Below are 27,367 nucleotides of genomic sequence, written 5' to 3' on the forward strand. Positions count from 1 at the left end.
ATAACACTTTTATAATAAAAGAATTCTTTTATGCATCTTTCTATGCATAGAAATCAATTTTAATAAGAATAACACTTTTATAATAAAAAAAACTTTTTGTATCTTTCTATGCATAGAAATCAATTTTAATAAGAATAACACTTTTGCAATTAAAAAAATTCCTTTGTGCATCTTTCTATGCATAAAAATCAAATTTAATAATTAATCTCAGTGATATCCATGCATATTCATAGGTGAATATGTACATGGAGTAATTAGAATATTTCTTTTAGATGCAAAAATGATGGGAATTACTCTTTTGGAATAACATAAAAATAAACTTTCTTTTTCACAAAATTTTGGAAAATTTTGCTATAACCTCCTTTGTATGGCTGACCATTTCTCATTTTTATCATTCTTTACTTAACTTACTTAACCCAATTTAGAATTATAGAACTCTAATCTACACAATTTTCTAAATTCAAGAGAGTAAACAATAAGAAAAGTTTAATTAATCACTTAATTAATCTTTCTAAGATTAAGAAAGGTTGGAATGTAAAGAAGAGAAGGGGGTGGCCTTTTCATCAAAGGCATAGCATTTGAATTTAATTCAATCATTTGTAAAACATAAAAATCAAGAAACTCATAGATTTTTTATTAAAATTTGTAAACAAAGTAAGAAAATTAGCTTACATGGAGCTTGTAATCTCTCCTTTGGCTTAAGGGATTGAGGGTTCTACTATTGTTTGAAGCAATAGTGGCCACCAATTCACTTTGGAGAGGATTAGGCCAAAAACAATTGAATTATTAAAAAATTTAATGTAGATGGCTCAGGATAGGAGTAGAGTAACAGTGCATAAACACCATTAAGCTTTTACAAAAGGGGATGCTTCTATTTATAGGAAAAAGTGAGCCTCTAACCAAGCAAACTGATTCTAGAATTTTCCAGATCAGTTTGGTCAATTTTTGACCATTTTTGGGTCAGTTCAGCTTACTTTTTGGATCTAGTTTTGAAAAAGGAGAGCGGAGAGATGAAAATATCTCATTTTATTGATTAAAATTGGGGGTAATGATGAGGAAAAGGCACCTACTTCATGACGGGAGATCACCACACTAAGGTGTCAAAATTCAGTTTTTTAATTCTTTTCTTTGGTCCTTAGTCCACTCTTCATCTTATGTGAGCATTTACTCACTTTTAGGGGGTTTTTCTTTTATTCTTCAATTTATCTACTCCCTACATTTGGATTTATCTTATTGGTCCATATAGGAACCTTAATTGGACCATAATCCAAAAATTTCTGAAAATCTGGACCCTTAGGCTAAGGTCCTTTATACCTATTTTCAATTAATTCCAATTGCACATTGGAAAGTTCTTTTTGAATTTCTGATTCAAGGGAAACCATTTTAGACACTAGGAGGATTTTTATATCCAAAAATATCTCAATTTTAAATTACCTCCCTCTAGACATTTTCTCTCTCCAAGCCAAAACAAGGTAAAACAGGATCTTTCTTTTATTTCAGAGAGGGGAATAATATAATCAGAAGGGGAGGTTCTTACACCTACACACCTCAAAAGCTGGAGGGAGGAATCTTACATTTATACATCATTCTTTGTAACCTTTCAAGCACGTTGTGATTTAAAGAAGACATCCCATGAAGTCTATTCTCCAATTCATGCTCCTTGTCATACACATATAATTGGTCAAATTGAGGAGCCATATCTCGTATTCCATCAAGTATTACAGAGGCAACACGATGATATGTAGTGCCATGTATTTGAAAATTAGATACACCTTCCCCCTAGTGAATTGATTATCCAGATGAGCACCTAGTGAAACGAATGCTAAAGCATTGTTATAAGAGCATATATTCTTCCTGTATTCCTTACTTACATTATGATCACCAAGTAATAGATCAACCAATGTAGGATGAGGATTTTCCAAAGTCAGTTATAGAGGTGTTCCCACTTTCACAACAATGTTTGCCCACATATTGTCGAAGCTTTCTTGACACCTCACATTTACAAATTAGTGCAACATAAAAATGACACTTATAAGCAAGGGCTCATAAAGAGTAAAGAGTACAATCTCCAAAACATAATACCATGGTTTTTGGATGCTTAACATTGTGAGGAAATGAAAACGCACACCTTATAGAATGACATTCGGATTTAATACCTTTCACATCACCAACAGCATAGGAAATAGGTTGAAAATTATCATTTTGATATTCATTGATAGGTTCTTGAGAGATTCTCCTTGGCATCTTGACAAACTTTATCCTTTTTTTCAAATTGGGAATCCTTATCAGATTCACAACTACTCCTTGTAGTTTCTTTGGATGTTGTGGGCTCTTTTTTTCTTGTGGTGTCTAAGGAGTTGGTGTCACTTTCAGTCTCTGTTTCTTCAGACCCCTCACCACTATTGGTGCTTAAGCTTGACTCATCCCATGTAGACTCACGTTCACTATAACCAATCCCCTCGGTATCAAAAGGTAGAGCATGAATCATTCATTAGGGGCACGACCTTAGGGAGCTCCTCTACCATTAGGTGTAACCCATGTAGATCCTCTAGCTCCCCAGCTATTGATTATATCCATTGTATGTATCCCATTTAGATCATCTTCAGGCTCAATAGCTTGTTTGTTAGCATCCTTATGGGCTGGATCCTTCCCTATCTCAATCTCTTCTCTACAAGTATAGAAATATTGCAATGGGGATGAATGAGTGGTGGTGTCTAAACGGTTTTCAAAGAGTCCTCCACTGCCCACAGGATGTATGTGGCCAGTCACACAGGATCAACTCTGATGATGGAATCATCGAATTCGAGGTAGACATGGTTTTTAGACCATTCATGTACCATCTTTGCTTCTCTCATGAATGGGCATCCTAAGATCATTTCATATGATTATTGTTGTTTAAAAAAGTCCATAACAATTAAGGTATGTTTAACCCGATGTTTGAGAATCTTGATCTTTAAATCTCATAGAGAATCCCAATAGATTTGGTGACAATTATGTCAACCATCTTGACAATGATATCTGAGACTTCTAGACATGGCTTAGCCATCTTCTCCCAGCATTTCTTAGTTATTATGCTCACTCCTGCACCACCATCTAGGACTCCCATTACTGTGATGCCCTTGGCCGTAATTGGTAGGAGTGTGTTAGACTTATCACCTTCAAAATATTGTCCCAGTCATTAAGTGGAATTTTAACCATAGATTTGGTATTTTCTTCTTCCACTAGAACTATTGATTCGGGTACAACTCGAGGTGTCTCCATTGTATATTGGGGGCGTGCCGTATGTACGTCATCAAATGGTGGTAATCCCCAACATTGAGTTTCCCATTAAGGAGAGCTCTCATCGTTTCAAACAATTCAGGCTCTCCACTCAATTGGGCGGTTATAGTTGTATTAGTTTGAGAGGCCGTAAAGTCTAATAATTTGGGGATATTTAGTGGTACGTTCATGACCTCCTTTCTATAAGTAGGTTCTACTGAGACTGGAAAATTCATTTCCAAGATAGGCTTAAGGTTTTCGTATAGTAATTATCCCTTGAACCAATCAGGGATCAAACTATGAGAGTTGGATACCTTAGTCTCTTCCATGATGACACTCGGCACATCTAGAGGTTTGCGAATCTCAGTAGTAGGCGTTAAAGTACTCGGGTGTACAGTATCCGTCGAGACTCTCACTTGCTTGGGTTTTGGTTCAATATTCTCTTGCATTTTCGTAACTAAATCACCAAATTCTTGGAGTTGCTCAATCTCCTTTTGAGGGTCAAGAGGATAAGAAACAAGTTTTGTCATTTGTGATCTAATTTTAGGAATCGCATGTTCCTATGGGTCTCCTTCCCTGTGCTCTTGGTTTTGGAGGGTATTTCCCTACCCTATTCAAAATCAGCCCTTGTGTCCAAGGGTTTTGAGTCCTCATCTAGGTCCCTAATGAAAACTGGCTCTTCAGGCATCCCAAGATTTATCTTTTTAGTTTCCTTTATTTTCCCATTCTTAACCGACTTTTTTCTCCTATTTTTCTTCTTCTTCTTAGATTCCGCCTTCTGAGGCCACAAATCTTGTTGCTTGAGAACATGTTGGTTTTGGGCTTGTATCCGGGTGATAGCATTCAACGGTGTGTGATCTAGATTGTTTAGGATCTGCCTTTGAAGTTGATTACTTATCCTAATCATGTTTAGGGATGTGATGATGAGTCATGTTTGTGGGTTTGTCACCACAATCGTGTTGGGGAAGTCCTTAATCCAATGATCTATGCCACAACGTTTACAAGTAACTAGTGGCATGTTTGAAGGCACTGCTTGGTTGAGATGAGGAAACTTCAAAGGGCATTCCGAAACTCAATGGGGACCTTGATAGTGGTAGCATTGAAGAGGCATTCTTCTAGCTGTGGCATTAATGTCTCGGCCCTTACCCATCACAGCAAGTTGGTAAACTGGCTCGACTCCCCCTATGCCATCCACTACATAATAGTCATGATGAAGCTCTGTGGGGTCCTCAAAGAGGTGGGGGGTGGGTTTGACATCTACCTTGTATTATTGGTAATTAATAGGCTCCTCAAAGCTTACTTGATTAAGAGGTGTGATCCTCAGGGGAGGTGAAGGTTGAGGTCCCAAAACTGGTGGAGGTAGTAATGACACATTTTGCGCATTGTAAATCTCCCTTGCAATGGGTTGTTGTGTCATTTGATCAACATTGGGTTGAGATGTTGCTGTAGGCATTATGGCTTGTGGTTGTGATGGGGCCGATAAGGCCAACTGTTGAGGCCTAGAAGCATTAGCAAGGGTTCGCAACACGTGCGGCATTATGAAGCCTCATGACCACCATAATGTCCACAAAAAGCACAATTATTATTATAGCATGTCCTTAGGACTAGACACTCACTAGTCGAATGTCCTTCTTGGTAGATTGAGCACCATTGAAGCTCTCTCCTTAGGTACATATGTACGTTTTTAGGGGATCTATTGGACTTCATTCCCTCTTGGAGTGCTTTCATGAAATCTGTGAAATTTATCTCCACTAAAGTGTTACCTTAGCAAGGGATTTAACTGTAGAAGTGCTATGTCCTATGACCCCAGAAGTAATAGATTTAGAATCTAATGCTTTAGCTCCTTTGACCATGAGATTATCCTCTAGTTGGATGGCATTTGTTGTGACTTTATCCCATGTAGTAATCCCTCTAATGACTAGGCCATTATAGATTGCTTCATGGTTAAGCCTATGGATGAATCTATCCAATAATTGATTATTCAAATAGCGTTCATGTGGAAGGCAACCAGAGTTCAAATGCAATTTCTAGCCATTTCCTCCTCTTCCCTCTCGGCTTTGTGTAGTTGTGAAGCTATACCCCATAAGACTTGACTCCTTCATGCACAAATTGCTTCAAAAGAACAATCTCCTAAGAGTGGTGAAGTTCAAGCGTTCCTCAACCCTGAGAGTTCTATACCAATCCCCAGTCTTACCATCTAATGTTAGACTAAAGAGATTGGTCTTGGAAACCCCACTTCATTCTCCTAGGGCCTCACACACTTGATCAAATACTTCTAAATGTCTCCTAGGATCACCATCTCCAGTGAACTTATGAGTTAGCTTGGCTATCTGGGCAGCCTTTCTATGACTCTATCGACCACCACCATCTCTCATAATAGGTGCTATGCTTTCTGCTACCGCTCTACCCAGGGCCTGTGCAAAAGCAACTAGGTCTATGGGTAGTGCTAGTACTGGAATAACCAAAGCAATGATAGGAGGTGGAGGTGCAACACGTGGCATTGCATGAGGATGCATTGGTCTAAACCTTAGTGGTGGTAGATGTGCTACATAAGACATGTGTCCTACACGCGCCCCAATAGGTACTCTAGTTATGTGGGCATTAGGTGCAACCAGTCTCGCAGTTGGAGTTGGTAGCACACTTACTCTAGCGAAGGGATGTCTCATGGGTGCACTAGAATAAGATGTTATCCCTCTAGGAATGGTAATACCAAATATGCCAAGTGTAGGGGGTTCCATGTCTGAAGTGGTCTTGGCTACTGTGGTAACCATGGGCATGTGGCTCAAAGGCAATTCTACATTAGTCATCATAGGTTCCATAATTGGTGTGATGCCATCGACTGGGTGAGGCAGTATTAACTTGGGTGGGGACAACTCTAGGATCTAAGAAGGTGAAGCTCATGCTAGTCTACCCTTGAGTCCCTATAGCATGGCCTTATGGGTTAGAAGATGTGGGTTGATCCATGGTATAGCCGGGTGATACTACAAAAGTAGGATCCGCTGGGCTCACAGGAGGTGTTACCATTTCACTCATTATGGGCATTCTTGCTTTGGATGTCCCAACTTGCGCCATGGGTCTTTGGATCCTTTCATGTTCAATGACCCTATATATACAATCTCACTAATACCCTGCAATCATTCCTCCTCTGTTGTGGCCCCAGATATGGATTGGACAATCCCTTCCCAACTAACACCATACGCTTGGCCAGTGACAAAATCCACAAGAGTCTCTATTGAGGCGTCATACTCCCAATCATCTGTGAGAAGATGTTGATCCATGATTTGTAAGCCTAGCTCTTTCACCGAGGTAGACACAATGTTATTGCTTGTGTCAAGACTATCTAGCACTACCTGTGCAGTCGTGGTTTGGGACTCATTTTGGGTGTATTGGGGCTGCTAATCGTTGTTGTTCCAATTGTAATGTCTCTTCTTCCTTTGCGCTAGTAGCTTGGATCATTGCCTCTATTGCCTGCACTTCTTCTAATGTCCTACCATCGGGCATAAGTACTTGTGCAGGGGATGGTTCAATGGTCACAATTGCAGCAGGTGCAACAGGAGCTGTATGGACAGGGATATCAACATAAACGCTTCTTGTTTGCAATGATGAGTACAACAGGTGTCTCTCTGGAGTTAACCTCAACTCCTTCATCATATGGTCTATAAGTCATAAGGTTTAGTTCAAGAGCGAGCGGTTGAGGCCGAACCTCTGAGGTGGCTAGCTACACAGCCAAAAAGATGGTAGAGCTACTTGACTCATGAGACGTGGTTAGGGTTCTCACTTCTTGGGACTAAGGAGCCTTCCATTGAGTCAAAATCTGACGATGTATCACTGGCCCTAGTACAGGTCCTTTTACAATGCTAAACTTGGTTCCGACCTAAGGTCCTGTGCCTAGCATACGTTGGTACACGTACTTAGCTCGATAGATGCACCGTCGTCTATATCGGCCTCTAAATCGTAGGTGCATGTGATTATAGGGTGCAGGAAGGTCCTATAGATGTCCCAGACAAGTTTGGAAGTTTCTGAACTTTTTTCGTATTTTTTTAATAAAATTTTTAAATTGGCCAAAGTTTTTTCGAAACATGTCTTTTGTGTTTCTTAGTCCGTCTAGCACCTGAAGTACTATATTTTTTTCAGGTCAGTCAAGACTGCAGGTGCTAACTCCCATAGTTAAAGAAGCTCAACTATGTAAAATTACAAATTTTTTAGGTGTTACACGAGTTGCATCAATGTGATTGCGCAACTCAAAACATATATCATGCAAGTTTATGCGAGCACTTTCCGAAAATTTTCTATTTTTTTTCCCTTGGACCTTTTATATTTCCCCTTTTATCTTTTCACTTTTCATTTTTTTAATTTTTTAATTTTTTATCTTTTTTCTTTTTATGTTTTTTTGTTTATTGTTTACGGTTTCACTTTTCGGTTTTACCGAAAAGAGGTTTTCCTAGAACTTTGACTTGCACGCATTAAATGCGTCCAGCCACTCAAAAGAGACCTCTGGACTTTTTTGGCTAGTGGCTTAAAAGCCTGCACGCATTAAATGCGGCCAACAATCAAAATGTCCCCAAATTAGGGAGAAAATTAAGTGTAATTAACTCGCATTAATTACACTAATGGAAAAATGCAGAGAACACATAAATTTCTATGTTTGCCAAATCCTCTCCTAATTTCTGTTATTATCCCAATTTCTCCATGTAAGGAGTCAAAATTGGGATAAACTTAACTCTTCTAACACTTGCAAGCTTATGCCAATGCCGTCTTATGCTAGAGTTCAGCTGTAAAAGTTGACCATATGTGATATCTGCCTTCTTATGCTTCACATCTGCCAAGAGACTATAAGGAGATTCCCCCTCACCCAACTGAAAATCATCTAGCCCCAGATCCTTTAAAGATAGAAAGGTTACTACAAATGGAGAGCCCAAGGTCAACCAAGAGACTATAAGGAGATTCCCCCTCACCCAACTGAAAATCATCTATATCAGTGAAAATGGAATAGCCCTAGATCCTTTAAAGATAGAAAGCTTTGTTCAAAAGCTCAAGTATTTGTTTAGATCTTTTTGTATGCTTGCTGAATATGTTTACCCTTTGCAAAAAGCTAGTCAGCAAGATCCATTTATGTGAAGTCAAGTAGAGGAGAATGCTTTTGAGAATCTCGAAGATTTGCTTTCTACTCTTCCAACAATGATGCCCCCAGATTGGAGCCAACCTTTCTATCTAAGTCTTAGTATCGGAAAGCATGCAGCAGGAGCAGTGCTTATGCAAAAGGGAACAAAACAATCTTATATGAGACTTGTTTTTTATATCAGTGGGTGAGATAGAAAAAACTTGGCATGACATTGAGTTGTTAGTTTGGACCCTTGTGTATGCCACTAAAAGATTAAAACCTTATTTGATCTATAGATCTTTTGTTGTTTTCGCCTCTTGTAATCGTCTGCCTCATGTGATGAAATATGCCGGTGACAACCCAAAGGTACAAAAATGGATTATGATATTACAAGAGTTTGACACGAGTTTCATCAAAGAAGATAGTGTGAGAGCTCACATGGCAGATATGCTCACCTATAAGGAGGTCCAGGTTAAACCCAAAATCATTAAAGATGTTGAAAATCAAGTTGTTCCCAATCATAGTATGCATGAGGAATTGCAAGATATAGATGGAACTCTATTCTTTAATGGGGCATTTAAAAGAAGTATCAGTAAAGGAAGTGTTGGGGTTGTTTTTTGTTAGCAAGCAGGGACAAGAATTATGGTATGGCAGCCAAGAAATACAGGTAAAAAGCAACAATGAGGTTGAGTATTGGAAGATGAAATGAAAAGCTGGTTTTTAAAGGTAAGAAAGCTCCTTAAATTTTTTCAAGCCTTTCAGATTTGACATGTATCCACCAGGGAGGACAATTAAAGGACACATGAATTAGCAAAGCACGTCTTCACCAAAGATATACATGCTGTGATAGTTCAAAAACCATTGTATCAAGGAAGATAATCTCTTTAGAGGAAGAGCAAGTCCTTCTTATAGGTTTTGCAAGAAGAGGATTAGATTCTTCAAAAAGGAGGGCAATTGTCAGGAGAGCCATGAGGTATGTGTTGATTGGTGACATACTTTATCATAAAGGAACTGATGGTATTATGAGGAGGGTTTTGTGTTGGGATGAGATCCAGGATTGCTTGAAAGCTTGCCATGAAGAAGGATGTGCAGGTCATTACGGAGTTGACATCACAAAAAGAAAAGTATTAACCTCAAAACTTATGTGGCCTAGTATGAACATGGACATCCATCATTGGTGTAGAAGTTGTCATGAGTGCCGAGCATTTCAAAAAAAGGTGCTGGTTCCTGAGCCTATACATCATATTATAAGCTATGGAGCCCTTGAAAAATGGGGAATAGATGTTATTGGACCTCTTCCAGGAACTAGAAGCAAGAAACATTATATTATCACTGCAATGGACTACCTAACTAGGTGGCCCCAGAAGCCAGAGCAACCAACAATGCCACACCAACAACATGTTTGCAAATTTATTTATGAAATGGTTTGTTGTCGTTTTGGTGTCCCTTTGGAGCTTGTTAGTGACCAAGGAAGAGAATTTAGGGTTGATGTGGTCAAAAGTCTTACCAAGAAGGTGGGTATAAAACATAGGTTTGCCACTCCTTATCATCCCCAGTGCAATGGGGATGGTAGAAAGTCTTAATGGGGTCTTGCAAAAATTATTGTTCAAATTAGTGGAGGACCACCCCAATTATTGGGACTTGTACTTGGATAGAACTTTGTGGGCATTCAGAGTGTCAAAAAAGAATGCCACTGGATTTACCACATATCACTTGGCATATGGTGATCTTCATAGGACTTTCTTTTGCAACATAATATGACCAGGAGGAACAAGAAAGAAAGAGATGGTCCAATTTATACTCTCTACTTTTGGATCGAGAAGACGCCATTAGATGGTATGAAGAAGCTAGTGAGAAAAGGATTAAGGCATTTGATGAAAAGTTGGGAGATAAGGATCCGAAGAAGGGTATGTTAGTTTTAAGATACAACAATGCTCTTGATACAATGTTTTAGACCAAATTCAGGATCCGATGGAAAGGTCCTTTCATTGTGCATGAAACTTTTCTAATGGAACATATCAATTGTTGCAAGATCTTGGGGGTACAAGGCGACACGGGTTGAGGGGGGGGGAAGAGTTTTGGAAGTTTTTGAAGGGGGAGTGAGCAGAGGGACTACAGAGGAGAGGTTACCTGCAGGCTGAAGGTTTTACAGATAAAAAGGGGGTAGAGAGAAGATTAGTACAGTGTGAGTAGACTTGTTTGAGTCAGAGCAGAGGGTGTGGTGAGGATCAGAGAATTAGCTAGGATGTGGTTCCCTAGGATCTCTGTGTGGCTCAGTCTAATACTTGCTCAATTGTAGCTGCTGTCTGTCAGATGAAGGTCAGTTTGTATGAGTTTGAGAAAGACACATTGTTTGTGGTAGTGGATTTAGTGAGGTTAGAAGTCATGGGTGTGAAGATGGTTTAATGAAGAGTTGTTGTGCTGGGGTCTACCTGTGGTGGAGGCTCCCTAAGGTTTTTGGTGTTTTCTTCTCGCATGTTTCAGCCCATGTCTCAGGGATGTTGATACAATGATGTGTTTTTTTTATCTATTTGAAGAAGTTAGAGAGTTTGGATTGAATCTGTTATGAACGTGCAAAGTTTTTTGATTTGATGTTTTAGTTGTTGGTGAATGTGTTGCTTTGATTGAGTTCATGAAAATAGGACACCTGTGAGTGTTAATCTGATGTCTGGAGAGCTGATGTTGAGTCAAAGTTGACTCAGACATTAGATGAGAAGATATATAGTCAGATAAGGTTGATTGAGCATCAAATATAATCAACTGAAGGTGTAGAGGACTAGGATTGGTTTATGTTGAAGGGAAGTTTTGAGTTAGGTCTGACAATCAGAGGAATGTTAGTAGTGAGATAGACTGGTTAGTGGGCTGAATGATGATTCAGAGTCAGCTGTGAGTCAGTTGTAATCAGTTGTTGTTGTGAGTCCATAGTGTTGGATCCTTGCGAGGTTTGAGTGTTTTGAGGGTCTAAAAGTGTCAGAGAATGTGGAGGAGAGGAAGTCAAATTAAGCTGAATTTGTTCGAGACAATTGAGTTAGTATAGTCAAATTTGAGTCTGCTGCAGTCAATTGAGAGTCAATAATGTTATATCTTTATGAAATTAGAGTAGCCTGAGAGTCAAGGAGTGCCAGAGGACACATAAGTGAAAATTTTTGATTCAGTTGAGGTAGCTAAAATCAGCTGGGTATGTTTCAGACAGTTGAGTCAGTTTCAGTCAAATTCAGTCCAACAGGTGTTGGCAGAAGATCAGTAAAGTGTTCAGTAAGATTATGGGCTTGTAGGTTTAAAGATAGCTGATGCTGGAGGATAATAAAGGATCCAGGAGGACTTTTGGACTGGGGTCAGTGCCAACCTTTTGAATTAGTTTATAGTAAGTCGTTTGTCAACTGGGAAGGATTCAAGTTAGTTGATTATCAGAGAAAGCCAGCTGGGGTATATAGGTTGAAAATGAGAGGTGTTGGGAGTTAGATCTGACTTGGGAGGACGGTTGGAGGAATTAGCTAAGTCAGATTGGGGTGTGTATAGGTGTCCGAAGGTGTTAGTTGAAGGGCTAAGGATAGGTGGGGAGTTGATTGGTGCCCTTGGAGCTAGGATTTTAGTGTCCCGTAGTTCTGATTCCTTTACATATCCTTCTTATGTGTGAGCTGGTGGTGTTATAGAGGCCATCGTCCCCAGTATCCTCACAACGTCCTTGTGATTTTGGCTCTAGGTCAATTATACATCAATTCTCGTCGTAGTTGGTGCCGTCAAGTCCTCTTGTTACCAAATGGAATCCTACGAAAACACAATTGTACTATTAGGCAGATGGTTGAAAGCTGTATTTCTTGCTTTTCAATCTTGTGCTTTTTTTCGATTTTAAATCTTCAAAAAATAATTAAAAAATTTACAATAAAAATTATATATACATGATATTATACATTTATACCATACACGTATATTGTGTATACAATCACAGCGTTGTAAATACACCCACGGTTGTAGTCTAGTGGTGAAAGAGGTGGAGTGATATCGCAAAGGTACTATGTTTCGAGTCTCGCTAACTGCTTGTAGGCCTTGACCTGGGTTTATACAAAGAGCCAAGTATAAATGCGCAATTTTCTATCATTCCAAAAAATAATAATTATAGTATTATACGATCTTAAATTTATATCTCTACTACAACATAAATAAATATAAATATATACATGAAAAAAACGATACATTCTCCAGAAGAGATCTGCTATATCTGAAACTAAAAGAATTGGAAATTGCAGCCAATAAGGAAGATGCGGCTATTCAAGAAGCCGTTCTTGGTACTAGGGCTGAAATTAGGAGAGAAGAGGAGGTAACCCAGAAGCAGGCCCTTCTTTTCTTTAGAGATTGGTGGGCTGGGAAAGCTGACCTTCCCACTCCTAAGATGTTCAAAATGCTAAAAGTCAAACAATGTAAGGATGCAATCCCTACACTGCATGATCCTAACTATCTGGATAACGCCTCTGAGGAAGGAAAAAGATCAAGAGTCTTCCAGTACTTTAACAATATATTTAGTAAAGGGGGAGGGGTGACCAATGACCAACTCAAATGCATAGCTCTTATAGGGCAGGCCAAGAAGCCAACCATACCTGACACACTTGCTAAAGAGCTAGAAAACAATATCTCCAAGGAAGAGATTGGCAAGGCCATAGACTGCCTAAAGGTGAGGAAAAGCCCGGGGATTGATGGCATGCCCGCTGAATTCTACAAGACGTTCAAGGAGCTCTTGCTGTCTCCCTTACTGGCGGTGGCAGGAGGTTGTCTCTTTTGGGGCGTTGCCTCGCCCGATCAATGAAGGGTGGATAAAACTTATCCATAAGAAAGGGGAGAAGAATGACTTGAGAAATTGGAGACCGATTACCATGTTAAACTGTGCCTACAAAATATTTGCCAAGGCCCTTGCGCTGAGACTATCCAGTCATCTAAAGAATTGGATCAGACAGGAGCAGAAGGGATTCATCAAAGGAAGGTACATTCTGCCAAGCATTCCCTTCCCCCCAATTGATAATGCCCAAGCTGAAGCGGCTTTGAGAATGCACAGGAAAGGAATTTGCTGTTGGTGGGATATTTGGGACAGAGACATCAATGCTTGGATGTCCAGAGCTGATCTGATCAGAGATTATAATGTCTCATATGCAGAATTAGACCTTATTGGGATAAGAATCAGAGTATGGCACCAATCGGACACTTGGCTGCTTACGATTAAAGATATGCCAGCGCACAAAGCTTTCCAATGGAAGAATCAAAAAGGACTTCTCCCTATTCTCCCCAAACAGAGGATTGATCCTATCCATTGCACACTAAACAAGAGATGGGGAATCCTTCTGGACAGAGTGCAATGGTATTTTCTGTTTGACAAGCTATGGAATAAGTATGTGGAACCAAAAAAAGCGTGCCTAGCTTGGTTGGTCATGTTCAAACCTATTTGGACCCAGCTTAAAGCCTTCAGACTTAACATAGGGGATGGGAAGTGCCACAGATGCAAGGAGGTGGAGGATGACCTACACATTTTCATGCACTGCCCTATTGCAAAGAAATGTTTTGAGTCATTGGCCAAGTGCATTCAGCTATGGAATGGCTACACCCTTGGCTGGAAAAACTTGTTACTTGGAGAAGGTGTCGGGTGCACCTTGGAATGTTATGGTGCTTATGGTTAAATAGACTTGATTCCATTTTTAATAGTATGCATACTAACAATTTCACGCCGAAAGAGAACTTGATTCATGTAGGTGAAAGATGCATACAAAGAAGGTTGAAAGACATGGACTCCAAGCTTCATCGACTGCAGGAAAAAGCTAAAGGAAAGCAAGTGGATCAGATAACACAGCAAATTCAGGAATTGTGGAAGATGAGAGAGGCCGTCATCTCCAAGGATGTGTTGCTCATTAAAGCACTCTATGCCTTTTGAAAGTCACACTCACGAAAAGAGGGAAAAGCTGGTTTCACAGCTAGAGAAACGTCTCAATTAAGTCAAAGGCAAGTTCATGGCCTGCGGAACTGTATGTCATGTGCATAGACATTGGTCTCGTTAGAGTTCTCAACATGTTGTAACCTCTCTTTCTAACTTCTTAATATAAGCAGCCAGTTTTTTGAAAAAAAAAAACGATACATTCTCAACGGCACACATGTATGTATATACATGAAAAAAACGATACATTCTCAACGTAGGCCCCAGGAACAATGGCGATGCTATCTATGGCAGGAGGCCAGGCCTTCGCCCGATGCACCACGTCTCTTCACACCGACACGCGTGGATTGTCAAAGGTATGTTGCATTGAACTGCATTGGAAGTTTTGTTTGATGCCAGAGTGAGAGAGATTCAAGGTGGAGTAGCTGCTCGGCGCCCTTTTCAGCCGACCGAATGGTTAGAGCAGGAATCTGCACCGTAAAACAGGCCTCGATTTCTGTACCGGAATATGAACCAGATCTCCATCCTTCGCGCCTAGGGGAAGAACAACTCCAATCCTTTCAAGGCCGAAACAAGGAGAGGGGTAGTCAGGGAAGCCACCAATCTCGTACAGCCAGGTCGGGTTCACCAGAGATGCGGATTGAGGTTTTACGACAGATCAGCTGTGACAGAAATCTTCCATTGGAGTAGGAAAGGCGTCTCCCTTCCTGTTCTAGGGAAAGGACTCCCGTTGTGGCCACGAGTCGTGAGAGTACACATCTGGGCTGTACAATTCCTGGGCAGAATTGAAAGATGCTTGAGTTTCCTTTCAAGCGATGATTGCTCTGCACTTCAACTTCTAGCCTGGAATGAAAAATGGTGAAATAGCATTTGCTAGCTCAGTTTCACTCCTCCCGGAGCATGACGTCTATTGGTCGCCCATTCCCCCAGAAAATGGCTCATAGCTCTACCCCTCCCCTCTCAATGGCCATTTCCCTATTCTCTAGAGCTGGGGGAGGCAGAGAGATAGACATATGAGTGCACCACCTCAACGTTGCTACCCATTTAAGTGATCTCTGTACGGCCTCTGCAAGTGGGTAGGAGGTGTGGAATACCATAACCTTGGTTTTCCCAAGGTTGATTGAGAGCCCCCTTTGTGTGCAAAACTCCTGGAAGTATCCATGTGCTTCTGTAGCCCCTCCTTAGAATCTGCAATGAGTACAATATCACCAGCATATAAAAGGATGGAAACACGAATACCTCCTAGAAAAGCTCCTCTGCCTCTGGTTATGTCAATTGAAGTCTGAGATCTCATCTATGTAAATTCGAAAGAGGGTCGGAGATAGAGGGCATCCTTGTTTCACTTTGATGGTGCTAGAGACCTCCTCAGATAGTCCTCCTAGGCATCTCACCTTGCCAATAAACTGACTCATATAAGGCAATGATAGTCCAGATCATGTCAGACGGGACACCGAGATGTTATAAGCACTGTGGGAGATAGGCCTGAGGCACTATATCAAAAGCTTTGCGGAAGTCCACAAAGTAGCAGTATAGTTAACGACCATCTGCCTTGGCCTGCCAAATGATAGCCCTAAGCGTGAATATGTGAGCTTAGACTCAAGTATAGATCCATAGAGCTTTGCCAAGATATGGCCAATCTGCTATTTACGACAATGTGCTTGTTTCTTGCGGGCGAGTAAGGCACCGGTTAGTCCGTCCAGCTTTACAATACTAGATTTGGCCGGTAGCTAACTCACACAAAAGACGTGCACGTGTGATACGGCAAGCATATCTTGAAGAATCCGAGACGAAATAGCATATTGCCACATAGATGCATCTCAAGGCTGTAGTGGGCCTCCTCATCCCTCTTGACTATGCTAACTGTGGGTTGTAAGTGTGTTTTGAATAAAACTGCTACTCCTCCTGGTCCCCTCACCCCTGTTGTTGTTCGGGTAGCCCCGCGGTAAGCTGACTCCCATTGGTATCCCGGTACATATGGTAGTCCCCTCCTAGTTCTGGTGCGTCCTTGTGTGGAAGATGATGTCCCGGCGTGTGAGAGTTTCCTTGAATCCCCCAATGTCTGACCACAAACTCTCATTGCAGTCCTAGACTACCATCCCTAGATGTGTGGTCCCATAGACCCCGTGTCCCTATTTGGGACGACTGTTTGTGATGATGACCTTCCCATCTCTATAAACTGCCCACTTTTTCGCCTTACGGGCTTCAAGCACCCATGGCATGCTCATTTTCCTATGCTCCACATGTGTGGGAGTGAGGTCATCACCAAGATAAATTCTCACCTTTGAGGGCTGCTCTATGATCCAAGAATGCTTGCCGGCTGGTGGCGTCCTTGAATTTGATTAGTAGTGGGCGGGCACGTGTGGTATCCTTACCTGCTCTCCATACATCCATATATGTTGTGCCTTCTATGCCCATTTTCCAGTATGGTGGTGTTGACCTTGGCAGTCTCCCCGTCTTGCAGCCCAACCACCCGCATATGCAATGCCCGAATCTCGCTTCTTTTATTCTCCTCAATCGGATTTCTCCTTCTTGCTTCTTGCAGTCTTGTATTTCTCCATTCAGTTTGGCAATCTATTTCTCCATTCCACCTACTTGTTTATCATGTTGTTCTTTCATCTTGGCCATCTCCTCTCATATTTCTACCATCTCCCGTTCGCGGTGATCTTCTTGGATAGTCACCTTGAGGTCTACAACTTCAGAGAGGATGGAGGGACTGATTTCTCCTTCTTGCTTCTTGCAGTCATGTATTTCTCCATTCAGCTTGGCAATCTATTTCTCCATTCCACCTACGTGTCTATCATGTTGTTCTTTCATCTTGGCCATCTCCTCTCATATTTTTGCCATCTCCCGTTCGCGGTGATCTTCTTGGATAGTCAAAATTTCTTTCACCAGCCGTAGGCAATCTCTGGTAAGCACACTGCGTCCATTTGGTTCTGTACTTGCATTGACCTGGCCATCAATCTTGTCGAGCACTTCCCCTTGCAATCCCATGCCAGGCTGTATGCTCTTGGAGGTAGGATTCTTCACCAAGCTCCAGAGCTGACACGGGGACCCATCAACTTCAAATTGGATTGTAGATGACAGCGAATCATACGTAAGGTATTCAAACTCGCGTTAAATCACCGTCCTAACTGCCTGGAATTTGGAGTGAAATCATACCATAAGTCAGCTGAATGCGTGATGAAGGGAGGGTGGGAGTGGCTTTTGGTTGATGGTTCAACCATTAGTCCAGGTTTTCTCTATAAAGAAGTTGGCGACTAGCACAACATGTGCAAAGGGGTGAAACATGGGAAATCTGGCCAACGCCAGGAAACGGGCAAAAATTTGTGAAAAAGAATGTCGATTTTTGCTCCCCCCCAATCAAACGAAACACCATCTTTCAAGGCTTTGAAATTAGTTTTGACACATTTCGCCCTAGAAATGTTTTGTTCGCTTGAAATAGGAAAGAAGTAGGCGACTAGCACAACATGTGCGAAGGGGCGAAACATGGCAAATCTGGTTGGTGCACAAGAAATGGGCAAAAAATTGTGAGAAAGAACGTCAATTTTTACCTCTCCTTGCCTAATCAATGAAATACCATTTTTCAAGGCTTTGAAATTTGTTTCGACACATTTCTCCCTAGAAATGTTTGTTTGCTTGAAACTTTTTTTGACTATGGATGGCATTGACCTCGGGAATCCTAGAGTAAGGGCATTTGCAAACCCGATAGGTTGCCCCCTTTCGGTAATTGATCTCAAAATTGAACTCTTGCATGAGTTCAACCTATTTGGCCTTCTGACCCCTCATGATCACAAACATACTTAAGTGATCTGTCCATATGACAAACCTAGCACCATATAAATTGTGTCTCCAAATCTTTAATGCATGAACAATTGGTAGGAGCTCTTTTTCTCGGGTAGGATATTGCATTTGTGTGTCTAAAAGTTTCTTGCTTTCAAAGGCTATGGGATGGGCCTCCCATCCTGGAACAAAGCTGCACGTATTGCAAAATCGGCTGCAACCATTTCAATCAAAAGGCTTCGTGGGATCCACGATCAACAACATAGGCGTTGAGGGGATTTCTCCTTCAATGCTTAAAAGCACCGATTCAACTTGTCATTCCAAACCACCAGAGGGCTTATCTTGCCTTTCTTGCTTCTCACCCCCTTTAAAGGTTGAGTCAGCGGGGTTGCAATAAGCCTCGATGAACTTCCGGGAAAAGCCAAAAAGACTAGAGTTGCTTGATCGTCTGTGGAATAGACCATTCTAGGACCTTTCGAACTTTATTTGTGTAAATCCTCACACGATCAATAGAGATGATGATGACCGAGATATAGAAGTTCGTGTTTGAAGAATTCACACTTTGACTCCTTCGCAAATAACTTCTCTTGGCTTAGAATATCCAAGATGATCTTGAGATGTCGTACATGTTGGAATGAGCAGCGAAAATGAGATTGAACACAGAGTAGAAAACACATAAGTGCTTCACAGGAGATAAGCGTTGGAAACTCTGCCATATACACCTGATAACCAGTACAACTCAGTGTGGGGGGAAAGTGTGGTATATATTCAAGTTGGGGCTGCTGGTCGGCCAGTGTAAAATAGGCCGATAGCCCTTGTGTAAGCCCCACGACCAACAAGACCTGGTCGGCTAGGCTAGCATGCAGTTGGGCAAATCCTGGCAAGCAAGACTCCTACAGCCAACCAGAGAAAAAATACAGCACTAGCAAAACTGGGAATGGACAATGGAGAAAAAATGGAGAAAACCTCACACGGGCGGGCACACCCACATCACTGGCCCTCACTCCCTATAGTGTAATATGGTACAGACAGGAGATGACTGCTAACACTGTCATGTGCACAGTGTGTATCTACCGTGTGCTACACGCACGCAAGACTAGTTTCGAGGCTTGGGGAAGCTTGGAACTAGGCATGCTGATTGACGAGCTGAGTTAGGGAAATACTAACGGGCGGGCACCCAAGTATGGACGGGCGGGCGCCCAAGTGTGGACGCCCGATGACCGGCCAAGAGCCTATAAAAGGGTGGCCAAGATTAGTTATTGTGATATAGAGAGTCTCGCGAGTTCGTGAGAGCTCTATGGTCTTGGAGCCTGGATCTAGTGCAGACGTGCACCTGCTTTATGCAGCCGAGGCTGACAGCGATCTCGAGGCCCGCGAGGGCAGCTTCGTGGCGGTATGGGACGTCGCGAGGAGGAGATTGGTCAGTACGTCATCCTAGTTAGCTCAGCTCGTGGCTCGGTGGGGACAGCCAAGACTGTGGGCTCGCCCACGGCTGTCATGGTTGGGAGGTGAGTCAGGCCTGCACCCCCTTGTTGTTTGTTTGTTCGTTTGTTCGTTTGTTTGCAGGTTTCGAGTCTCGAACCAAGATCGATCACGAGGAGATCCGTGGGGATTTGACAGTGGTATCAGAGCATACCTCGTGAATGAGCAAGTCGGTAGCTAGAGAAGATGAGGTCGAAGAAAGGTATGTGTTAAAAACTTGCTGTTTTTTCTGTACATACTGCTGTTTTCAGAATAGCATGTGTTTTTTCTTCATCAAAGAGACCCATGTTGATGGGAGATGGTAGTCTTAGAAGGGTCGTTTGCTTTGCAAAGAAGAGGAGAGTCTTGTTTGTGCAGTCGCATGAACTGCAGGGAGAGAATCAAAAAAAGCATGTTGCTTTTCGTTGAACGAATGAGCAAGAGAGCACGTGTGAGAAGGTGGATATGCGGGTAGGTTTGTGCGCTGGCGGGAGACGCTGGTTGGCTATCGGAGGCTGGCAGGCAGGCGCATGTGCCTGCGTAGCCAGGCGGCCAGGCAGCCAGGCCCACGTAGGCGCCTTGGCCTACGCAGCTAGGCGACCAGCCTAGCGCAGGCGCCCAGCCTAACGCGGCTGGCCTACGCGGACTGTGCAGGCGCAGGATAGAGGTCAGCAGCCGTCGACGGGCGAGCAAGCGCCGGGCAGGACAGCATGCGTCGGTAGCACATCAGGCGATGGCAGCTGATGACGCTTGTAGACAGCACGCCGGCAGCGCTAATCCGGGAGGAGGAAAAAAAAAAGCAAGGAAAGCACGTTTTTAAAAAAAAAGCTTTCGTTTTTTTTTAAGTTTTAAATTTTTTTTAAAGGTTTAAAAACTCCTCCAAGGTTTCAAAGTGTTTATTTTTTTAAAGAATATATATATATATATCTATATATATATATATATATATATATATATATATATATATATATTTTCATATATATATATATATATATATATATATATATATATATAAGGAAAAAAAAAACACAAAAGCAAAGCAAAAGCTAAGCCTAGCTTTTGGAGATTTTTTGCTTTTGGGAAACCTTTATAAACCCCCTCTAGTGGGCTTCTTGCCACACATCTCTCAAGTTTCAAGCTCTCCAGCTCTCAAGTTCCCTTGCACTTTCCTTGTGCAAAGATCGAATTTTCTCTCCACGTACCCTCTTCACGATGTCGACCCAAGAATTGGAGTTGGAGCCCCTTGTGGAACGCGAAGGCTTGCCGGCCTACAGAAGGTACCGATGCCGATCTTTTTGACGATTTTGTGTCAAAATCAGATTTCCAAGAGTTCAAAGTAGCTCTCGAAGCTTCTTCAAATGGAACGTCAGGCACAAACCGCAGCCCAGATGCAAGCTTTGCAGAACTCCTTCGCACAAATGATGCGGTTGAAAAAGCACATGAGGAATTCGATGAATCCCTTACAAAATTTAAGAAATCTCTCAAATTCTCATTTGAAGGAGTGCTCTTCTCTTGTGGTGGTGAAGTCAACATAGCATCAGCACTTGCACTCTCTACTTTCTCGGGTATGGATACCTTGGCTTCAGCTTTAGGCCCCAACATTACTCCGGAACCGTTCGGGGGCGAGCAAAAGCAGCGCACCAAGGAGATCGTGAACACGTGGCTACACAAGTGGCAAGTTCACTTTCAGTTGGAAAGAGGATCCAGTTAGCAGCAGATTTCTTGTCCGGCAAAGCTTTGCTTTGGTGGAAGGAACTCAACCCCCCTAAGCCAACGACTTGGGCACAATTTGAAGACGTCTTCAAGAAAGAATTCCTCAAGAAAGAGGATGACTATGATATTGTTGCCCGGTTTTCAGCTTTGACCATGACCTCGCAGCACCTCACTTATGAGGTCTACCTCCAGAAGTTTCGTGACTTGCAGATGAAAGCTACAAAGATGGATCCCACTACTCTTTTGGGGTTTTTCGTAGCTGGTTTACCAGACTCGTACAGATTGCAGGTTAAAAATAAAAAATGTAAAACATTGGACGAGGCCATTCATTCAGCTCGTATCTATGATGATACGATGGTCTCTTCCAAGTCAAAACCCGTTACCGAGCAGGGGAACAAGCATAAAAGAAAGTTCTCCGCACCTATGGCTAACACGACAGAAGGAAAGTCTTCGGACCAACCTTCGAAGAGTTCAAGTTCGACACCAGTGAAGAAGAAACGACTCCTTAGGGCTTTGAAGCTCAAGAAGGAAGGACGTTGTTTTACCTGCGAAGAAAAAGGACACATGCGTAACGAGTGCCCAAAGCAAAAGGGTACCAAGACAAACGTAGGACCCAAGCCAAAGGCAGCTAATAAGTTGTCTTTGACAGGTACGTCAATTTTTGTACTTTCTCGCCCTAGTACTTGTTTTGATTGTCTGTTCAATTCTAAAGTATTTGACTTGAATGATCTTCTCCGAGTTTATGGAGAAGTGAATGGCCATAAGATTCACATTCTTTTAGACCCTGGCAGTTCACATAATTTTGTTAACTACAAACTTGTGCAGAAATTGAGTCTTGATACGACACTCAGCGACCATATCTATGAGGTTCGCCTACCTGCGGGAAGGCAAGTTTGGGATCGCACGGTGGAGATGCTTCCAATCCAGATTCAGGACTACAAAGACATTGTGGAATGCTATGTAATGCATCTGGAAAATGTAGACTTGTTATTAGGGATTGAGTGGTTTAAGACTCTTGAAGTCCAGATAGATTGGTCTAGTCATATTTTTTCTTTTCAGCATAAGGACACCAAGTATAGTATTTTAGGTGATTGTATTCATCCCTCTCAGGGACCTCTTGTAAATACAATTGATTTTGGAAATATAATGGATTCTTCTTTGTATACCGCTTTCCATTGTGTATTGATTCCACTTTCTTCTTTTCTCATCCCTTCCATGGATGTGAATGAATTAAGTGCGTTTGAAGGCAAAGAATTACAGAAGAATCTTGATTCGTTTCAAGATGTATTTCCTAAGGAACTGCCATCGGGTTTACCACCTGAACGGGCAGTAGATCATCGTATTGACCTGATCCCTGGTGCTCATCCTGTGAGTATTCCACCTTATAGGATGAGCCAAGCCGAGGAAGATGAGTTGGCTAAATAACTCGAAGATTATTTGAGGATGGGCCAGATCCGTCCAAGTAAATCACCTTGGGGTGCACCTGTGTTGCTTAGAAGAAAGAAGGACAATACTTGGAGAATGTGTATAGATTACAAGAGATTGAACAAGCTGACCATTAAGAACCGTTATCATCTCCCTAGATCAGATGACCTGATTGACCGGTTAGCAGGAGCGAAATATTTCACGAAGATAGATTTACGTACTGGCTATCACCAGATACGTATTCATGAAAGGCATGTCGAAAGAACCGCCTTTCGGACTAGGTATGGCCATTACGAGTTTCTCATATTACCTTTTGGGTTAACCAATGCTCTAGCCACTTTCCAGCAAATGATGAACGATCTTTTTCGTGAACATTTGGGGAAATTTGTGGTGGTGTTCCTAGATGATATTTTGATATATAGTCGTACTATTGAGGATCATGTCAGACACCTCACGATTGTCTTATCTCTTTTGAGACAGAATCGACTATATGCTAAGTTAAGTAAATGTGAGTTCTTTATGACCGACATCATTTACTTGGGACACAAGATCACTAGAGATGGATTGAGCATTGACTATGACCGAGTTCAGAAGGTTCTGGACTGGCCTATACCACGAACAGTGAAACAACTTCGTTCTTTTCTCGGTTTTGTTGTTTTTCTTTGGAAATCTGTACAGGAGTACTCTCAGCTCACACTACCGATGACCGACTTATTGAAAGGTCGTGGACGTAAGTCAAATCAGCCTATCACTTGGAATAACGATTTGGATATGGCCTTCAGACTTTTGAAAGATAAAGTCAAGGAAGTACCTATCTTAGCATTGCCTGATCCTAGTCAGCCTTATGTTCTTGAAACTGATGCCAGTGACTATGCTATTGGGGCTGCTTTATTTCAAGATGGTAGACCGGTTGCTTTTGAAAGTAAAAAGCTAGACGACACTCAATCTCGTTGGCCAATCCTTGAGAAGGAGCTTTATACTGTGATTCATGCTCTCAAGGTTTGGAGACATTATTTATATGGCTCCAAGTTTGTGGTATTGACTGATCATCGGTATTGACTGATCATCAGTCAATCAAGTATGTGTGTGATGCGGATGATTTAAGAGGAAGGAAAGCTCGTTGGGCAGAGTTAATGTAAGATTTTGATTTTGAGATCCGTTATCGGAAAGGGTCCATGAATAGTATTGCAGATGCGCTTAGTCGGATTAGAGAGGTGAATACTTTGTCGTTCATCGAGATTTCTACTGACTTATTTCAGTCATTGAGAGGGCTTTGCAGGACTGATAGTTATTTTGGTCCATTTTGGCAGAAAATCCACGACGGAAGCTCATTGATTGACCAAGACTCGATGAGTGAGCAGTCTACCATTCAGGCCGCAGGAGACCAGTGGATGATTCGGAATGGTTTACTGTTCCGTAATGATAAAATTTGTGTACCATAGATCTCGGACATTAGGTCCAAGATTCTTAAAGAGTGTCACGACGCTCCTTCTGCTGGACACCCTGGGGTACACAGGACGTAAACATTAGTGAAACACACTTTTTATTGGCCGAAGATGAAAGGGTATGTAGAAGATTATGTTCTCAAGTGTCAGATTTGTCAGGCAAATAAAGCTGAACGCTTTAGACAGGCTGGGTTGTTGCATCGTTTGCAAATCCCAGGTAATAAATGGGAAAGTATTTCCATGGATTTTATTACCGGATTGCCAAGAACACATCAAGGCTACGATTCTATTTGGGTTGGGTAGATCGCTTGACAAAAATGGCTAGATTTTTACCGACCCGGAAGAATATTACACCTACACAATTAGCACGGCAGTTTATCGAGCAATTGTTTAGACTGTACGGGTTACCGCAGGACATAGGCAGTGATAGGGACTCTAAGTTTACGAGTGATTTTTGGAAAAGTACTGGGTGAAACAGACCAGGTAGTTACTTCTCAAGAAATCATAGATGTCGAGGACATGACATTTGTTCCACACAAACCTGAAAGGATTCTTGGATTTCGTGAAAGAAGATTGCGTAATACGCTTATCACGGAATACAAGATCAAGTGGAAGGATCGTGTTGAGGAGGACGCTACATGGGGGCAAGAGATTACCCTGGCTTTTTGAGCTCAGGAGTGAGCTCTTAGAGGAAGGGGAGTATGTCATGTGCACAGTGTGTATCTACCGTGTGCTATACGCACACAAGACTAGCTTCAAGGTTGGGGAAGCTTGGAGCTAGGCAGGCTGATTGGCGAGTTGAGTTAGGGATAGACTAACGGGCGGGCACCCAAGTATGGACGGGCGGGCGTCCAAGTGTGGACGTCACGAGGTAGAGATTGGTCGGTACGTCCATCTAGTTAGCTCAGTTCGTGGCGCGGTGGGGACATCCAAGTCTTGTGGGCTTGCCCATGGCTGTCATGGTTGGGAGGTGAGTCAGGCCTGCACCCCCTTCACGTTTGTTTGGTTTGTTTGTAGGTTTTGAGTCTTATACTAGGAGCGTTCTACGAGGAGATCCTGTGGGGATTTGACAAATGGAGTAAGCCTAAATCCGTCATCTCAAACTCCTCTGACAAGGTAGCCTTCTATGTGCTCCACATGACTGCCAGTGAGGACAAGATCATCCACATAAGGATAATCAAAGTGACCATACCACGTTACCGAAAGAGATACAAGTTCAGATCTGCTACTGATCTTTGGAAACCCTTTCTAAGAAAGAATCAAACTTCTGTTTCCAAGCCCTAGGAGCCTGTTAAAGACTATACAAGGTCTTCCGCAACCTGTAAATCATACCTTTTGATCCCAAAACCTCAAAGCCTGGAGGTTGCTCTACATACACCTCCTCCTGCAAATCACCATTCAGGAATGCAGATTTCACATCCATCTAATACACCGGCCACTATTGAGAAGAGGCAAGGGCAAGAACTGTCCGAATCATGGTCATCCTAGCTACCGGTGCAAAAGTGTCCTCATAGTCGATGCTAGGCCGCTGAGCATAGCCCTTAGCCACAAGTTTGGCCTTGTGCTTGTCCACGGACCCATCGGACATATACTTGGTCTTGTAGACCAAGTATATGTCCGATGAGCATAGCCCTTAGCCACAAGTTTGGCCTTGTGCTTGTCCACGGACCCATCGGACATATACTTGGTCTTGTAGACCCCCTTGACACCAATGAGACAGACCGTTTTGACGGCCTCGATACCAACTCCCAAGTTCCATTCTTCTCTATGGCTTCAAGTTCCACTTGCATGGCTTTCATCCAAGTCTCCTAGGAAAGAGCTTCCTTAACTGAAGTAGGCTCTTTGTCCTGAATGATATGAGACATCGATGCATAGTTTACCTGTAAAGGCTCCTCTGACTGACTTTTATCACGAGCTCTGTGTGATCTTCAAGGTCCATCCTCCATGGTCCACTCGGAGTGATAGTCCGTGACACCCAACTCCCGAATGGTATCCAGTAACGACTTTGGTACCCAAACAGAACGTGGAGCCTCTTGCTGTTGCTGTGGCAAATCTCCAACCTCGGGGTCAAACTCTACTACTGACTGAGGCTAGCTAGCTGGAACAATAGCCTGGGACTCATCAAAGACAACATCTCTGTTGACAACAATAGCCTGGGACTCATCTGGCTCTCCAAGAAGCGGTGGCTCCTCAACAGTGGAAGCTGGAACATGCTCATCAAAGACAACATCTCTGTTGACAACAACCTGATTTTGCTCTGGGTCATATAACATGTAGCCTTTGGAAAGAGAGTTATATCCCACAAAAACAAGCTTCTGGGACTTGGAGTCAAGCTTCTCCCTCTTCGGAACGTGAACAAAAAGAGATACAAGTTAGGATCTGCAACTGATCTTTGAAATCCAATCCATAGAAAGAAGGAATCAATCTGCTGATTCCAAGCCTTGGGAGACTGCTTAAGACCATACAAGGCCTTCCGCAACCTGTAAACCGTCCTAGGGCTTGGAATCAATCTTCTGATTCCAAGCCCTGGGAGACTGCTTAAGACCATACAAGGCCTTCCGCAACCTGTAAACCATCCCCTTTGATCCTGGAACCTCAAAGCTTGGAGGCTACTCAACATACACCTCCTCCTGCAGGTCACCATTAAGGAACGCGGATTTTACATCCATCTGATATACGGGCCACCACTAAGAAGAAGCAAGGGCAAGAATGGTCCGAATTGTGGTCATCCTCGTTGTCGGTGCAAAGATATCGTCATAGTTGATGCCAGGCCGCTGAGCATAACCCTTAGCCACGAGTCTGGCTTTGTGTTTGTCCACCGACCCATCTAACGTATACTAGGCCTTGAAGATCCACTTGACACCAATGACTGACCGTTTTGACGGCCTCGGAACCAACTCCCAAGTTTTATTCTTCTCTATGGCATCCAGTTCCACCTGCATGGCTTTCCTCTAAGTATCCTGTGCAAGGGCTTCCTTTACGAAAGTGGACTCTTTGTCCCGCATGATACGAGACATCAAAGCATAGTTTACCTATAAGAACTCCTCTGAATGACTTTTGTCATGAACTCTATGCAATCATCGAGGTCCGTCCTCTGTGGTCCATTCAGAGGGAAGCTTCGTAACACCTGACTCCCGAAGGGTGTCTAACAACCACCTAGGTACTCGAACAGAACACGGAGCCTCCTGCTGCTGCAAGGGCTCATCTCCAACCGTGGGCTCAACTGACTGAGGCTGTCCAGCTGGAACAATCGATTGGGAATCATCATCA

At 42.5% G+C, this 27,367-nt stretch overlaps 1 protein-coding gene across 1 annotated transcript in view; it reads left to right on the top strand.

Annotated features, from left to right (window-relative positions):
* Positions 1 to 14,484: 14,484 nt before the first annotated feature.
* LOC147642075 (uncharacterized) overlaps positions 14,485 to 27,367 on the top strand; it is a 50,009-nt gene continuing 37,126 nt past the window's right edge. The window contains exon 1 of the mRNA XM_086825378.1: positions 14,485 to 14,629. Coding sequence (XP_086681504.1) covers positions 14,546 to 14,629 — 84 coding nt within the window. The 5' untranslated portion in view covers positions 14,485 to 14,545. The remainder of the gene's footprint in view (positions 14,630 to 27,367) is intronic.

The sequence above is a fragment of the Cibotium barometz genome, chromosome 1, assembly GCF_041138505.1.
Source record: "Cibotium barometz isolate CiBa-2024 chromosome 1, ASM4113850v1, whole genome shotgun sequence".
NCBI lineage: Eukaryota > Viridiplantae > Streptophyta > Polypodiopsida > Cyatheales > Cibotiaceae > Cibotium > Cibotium barometz.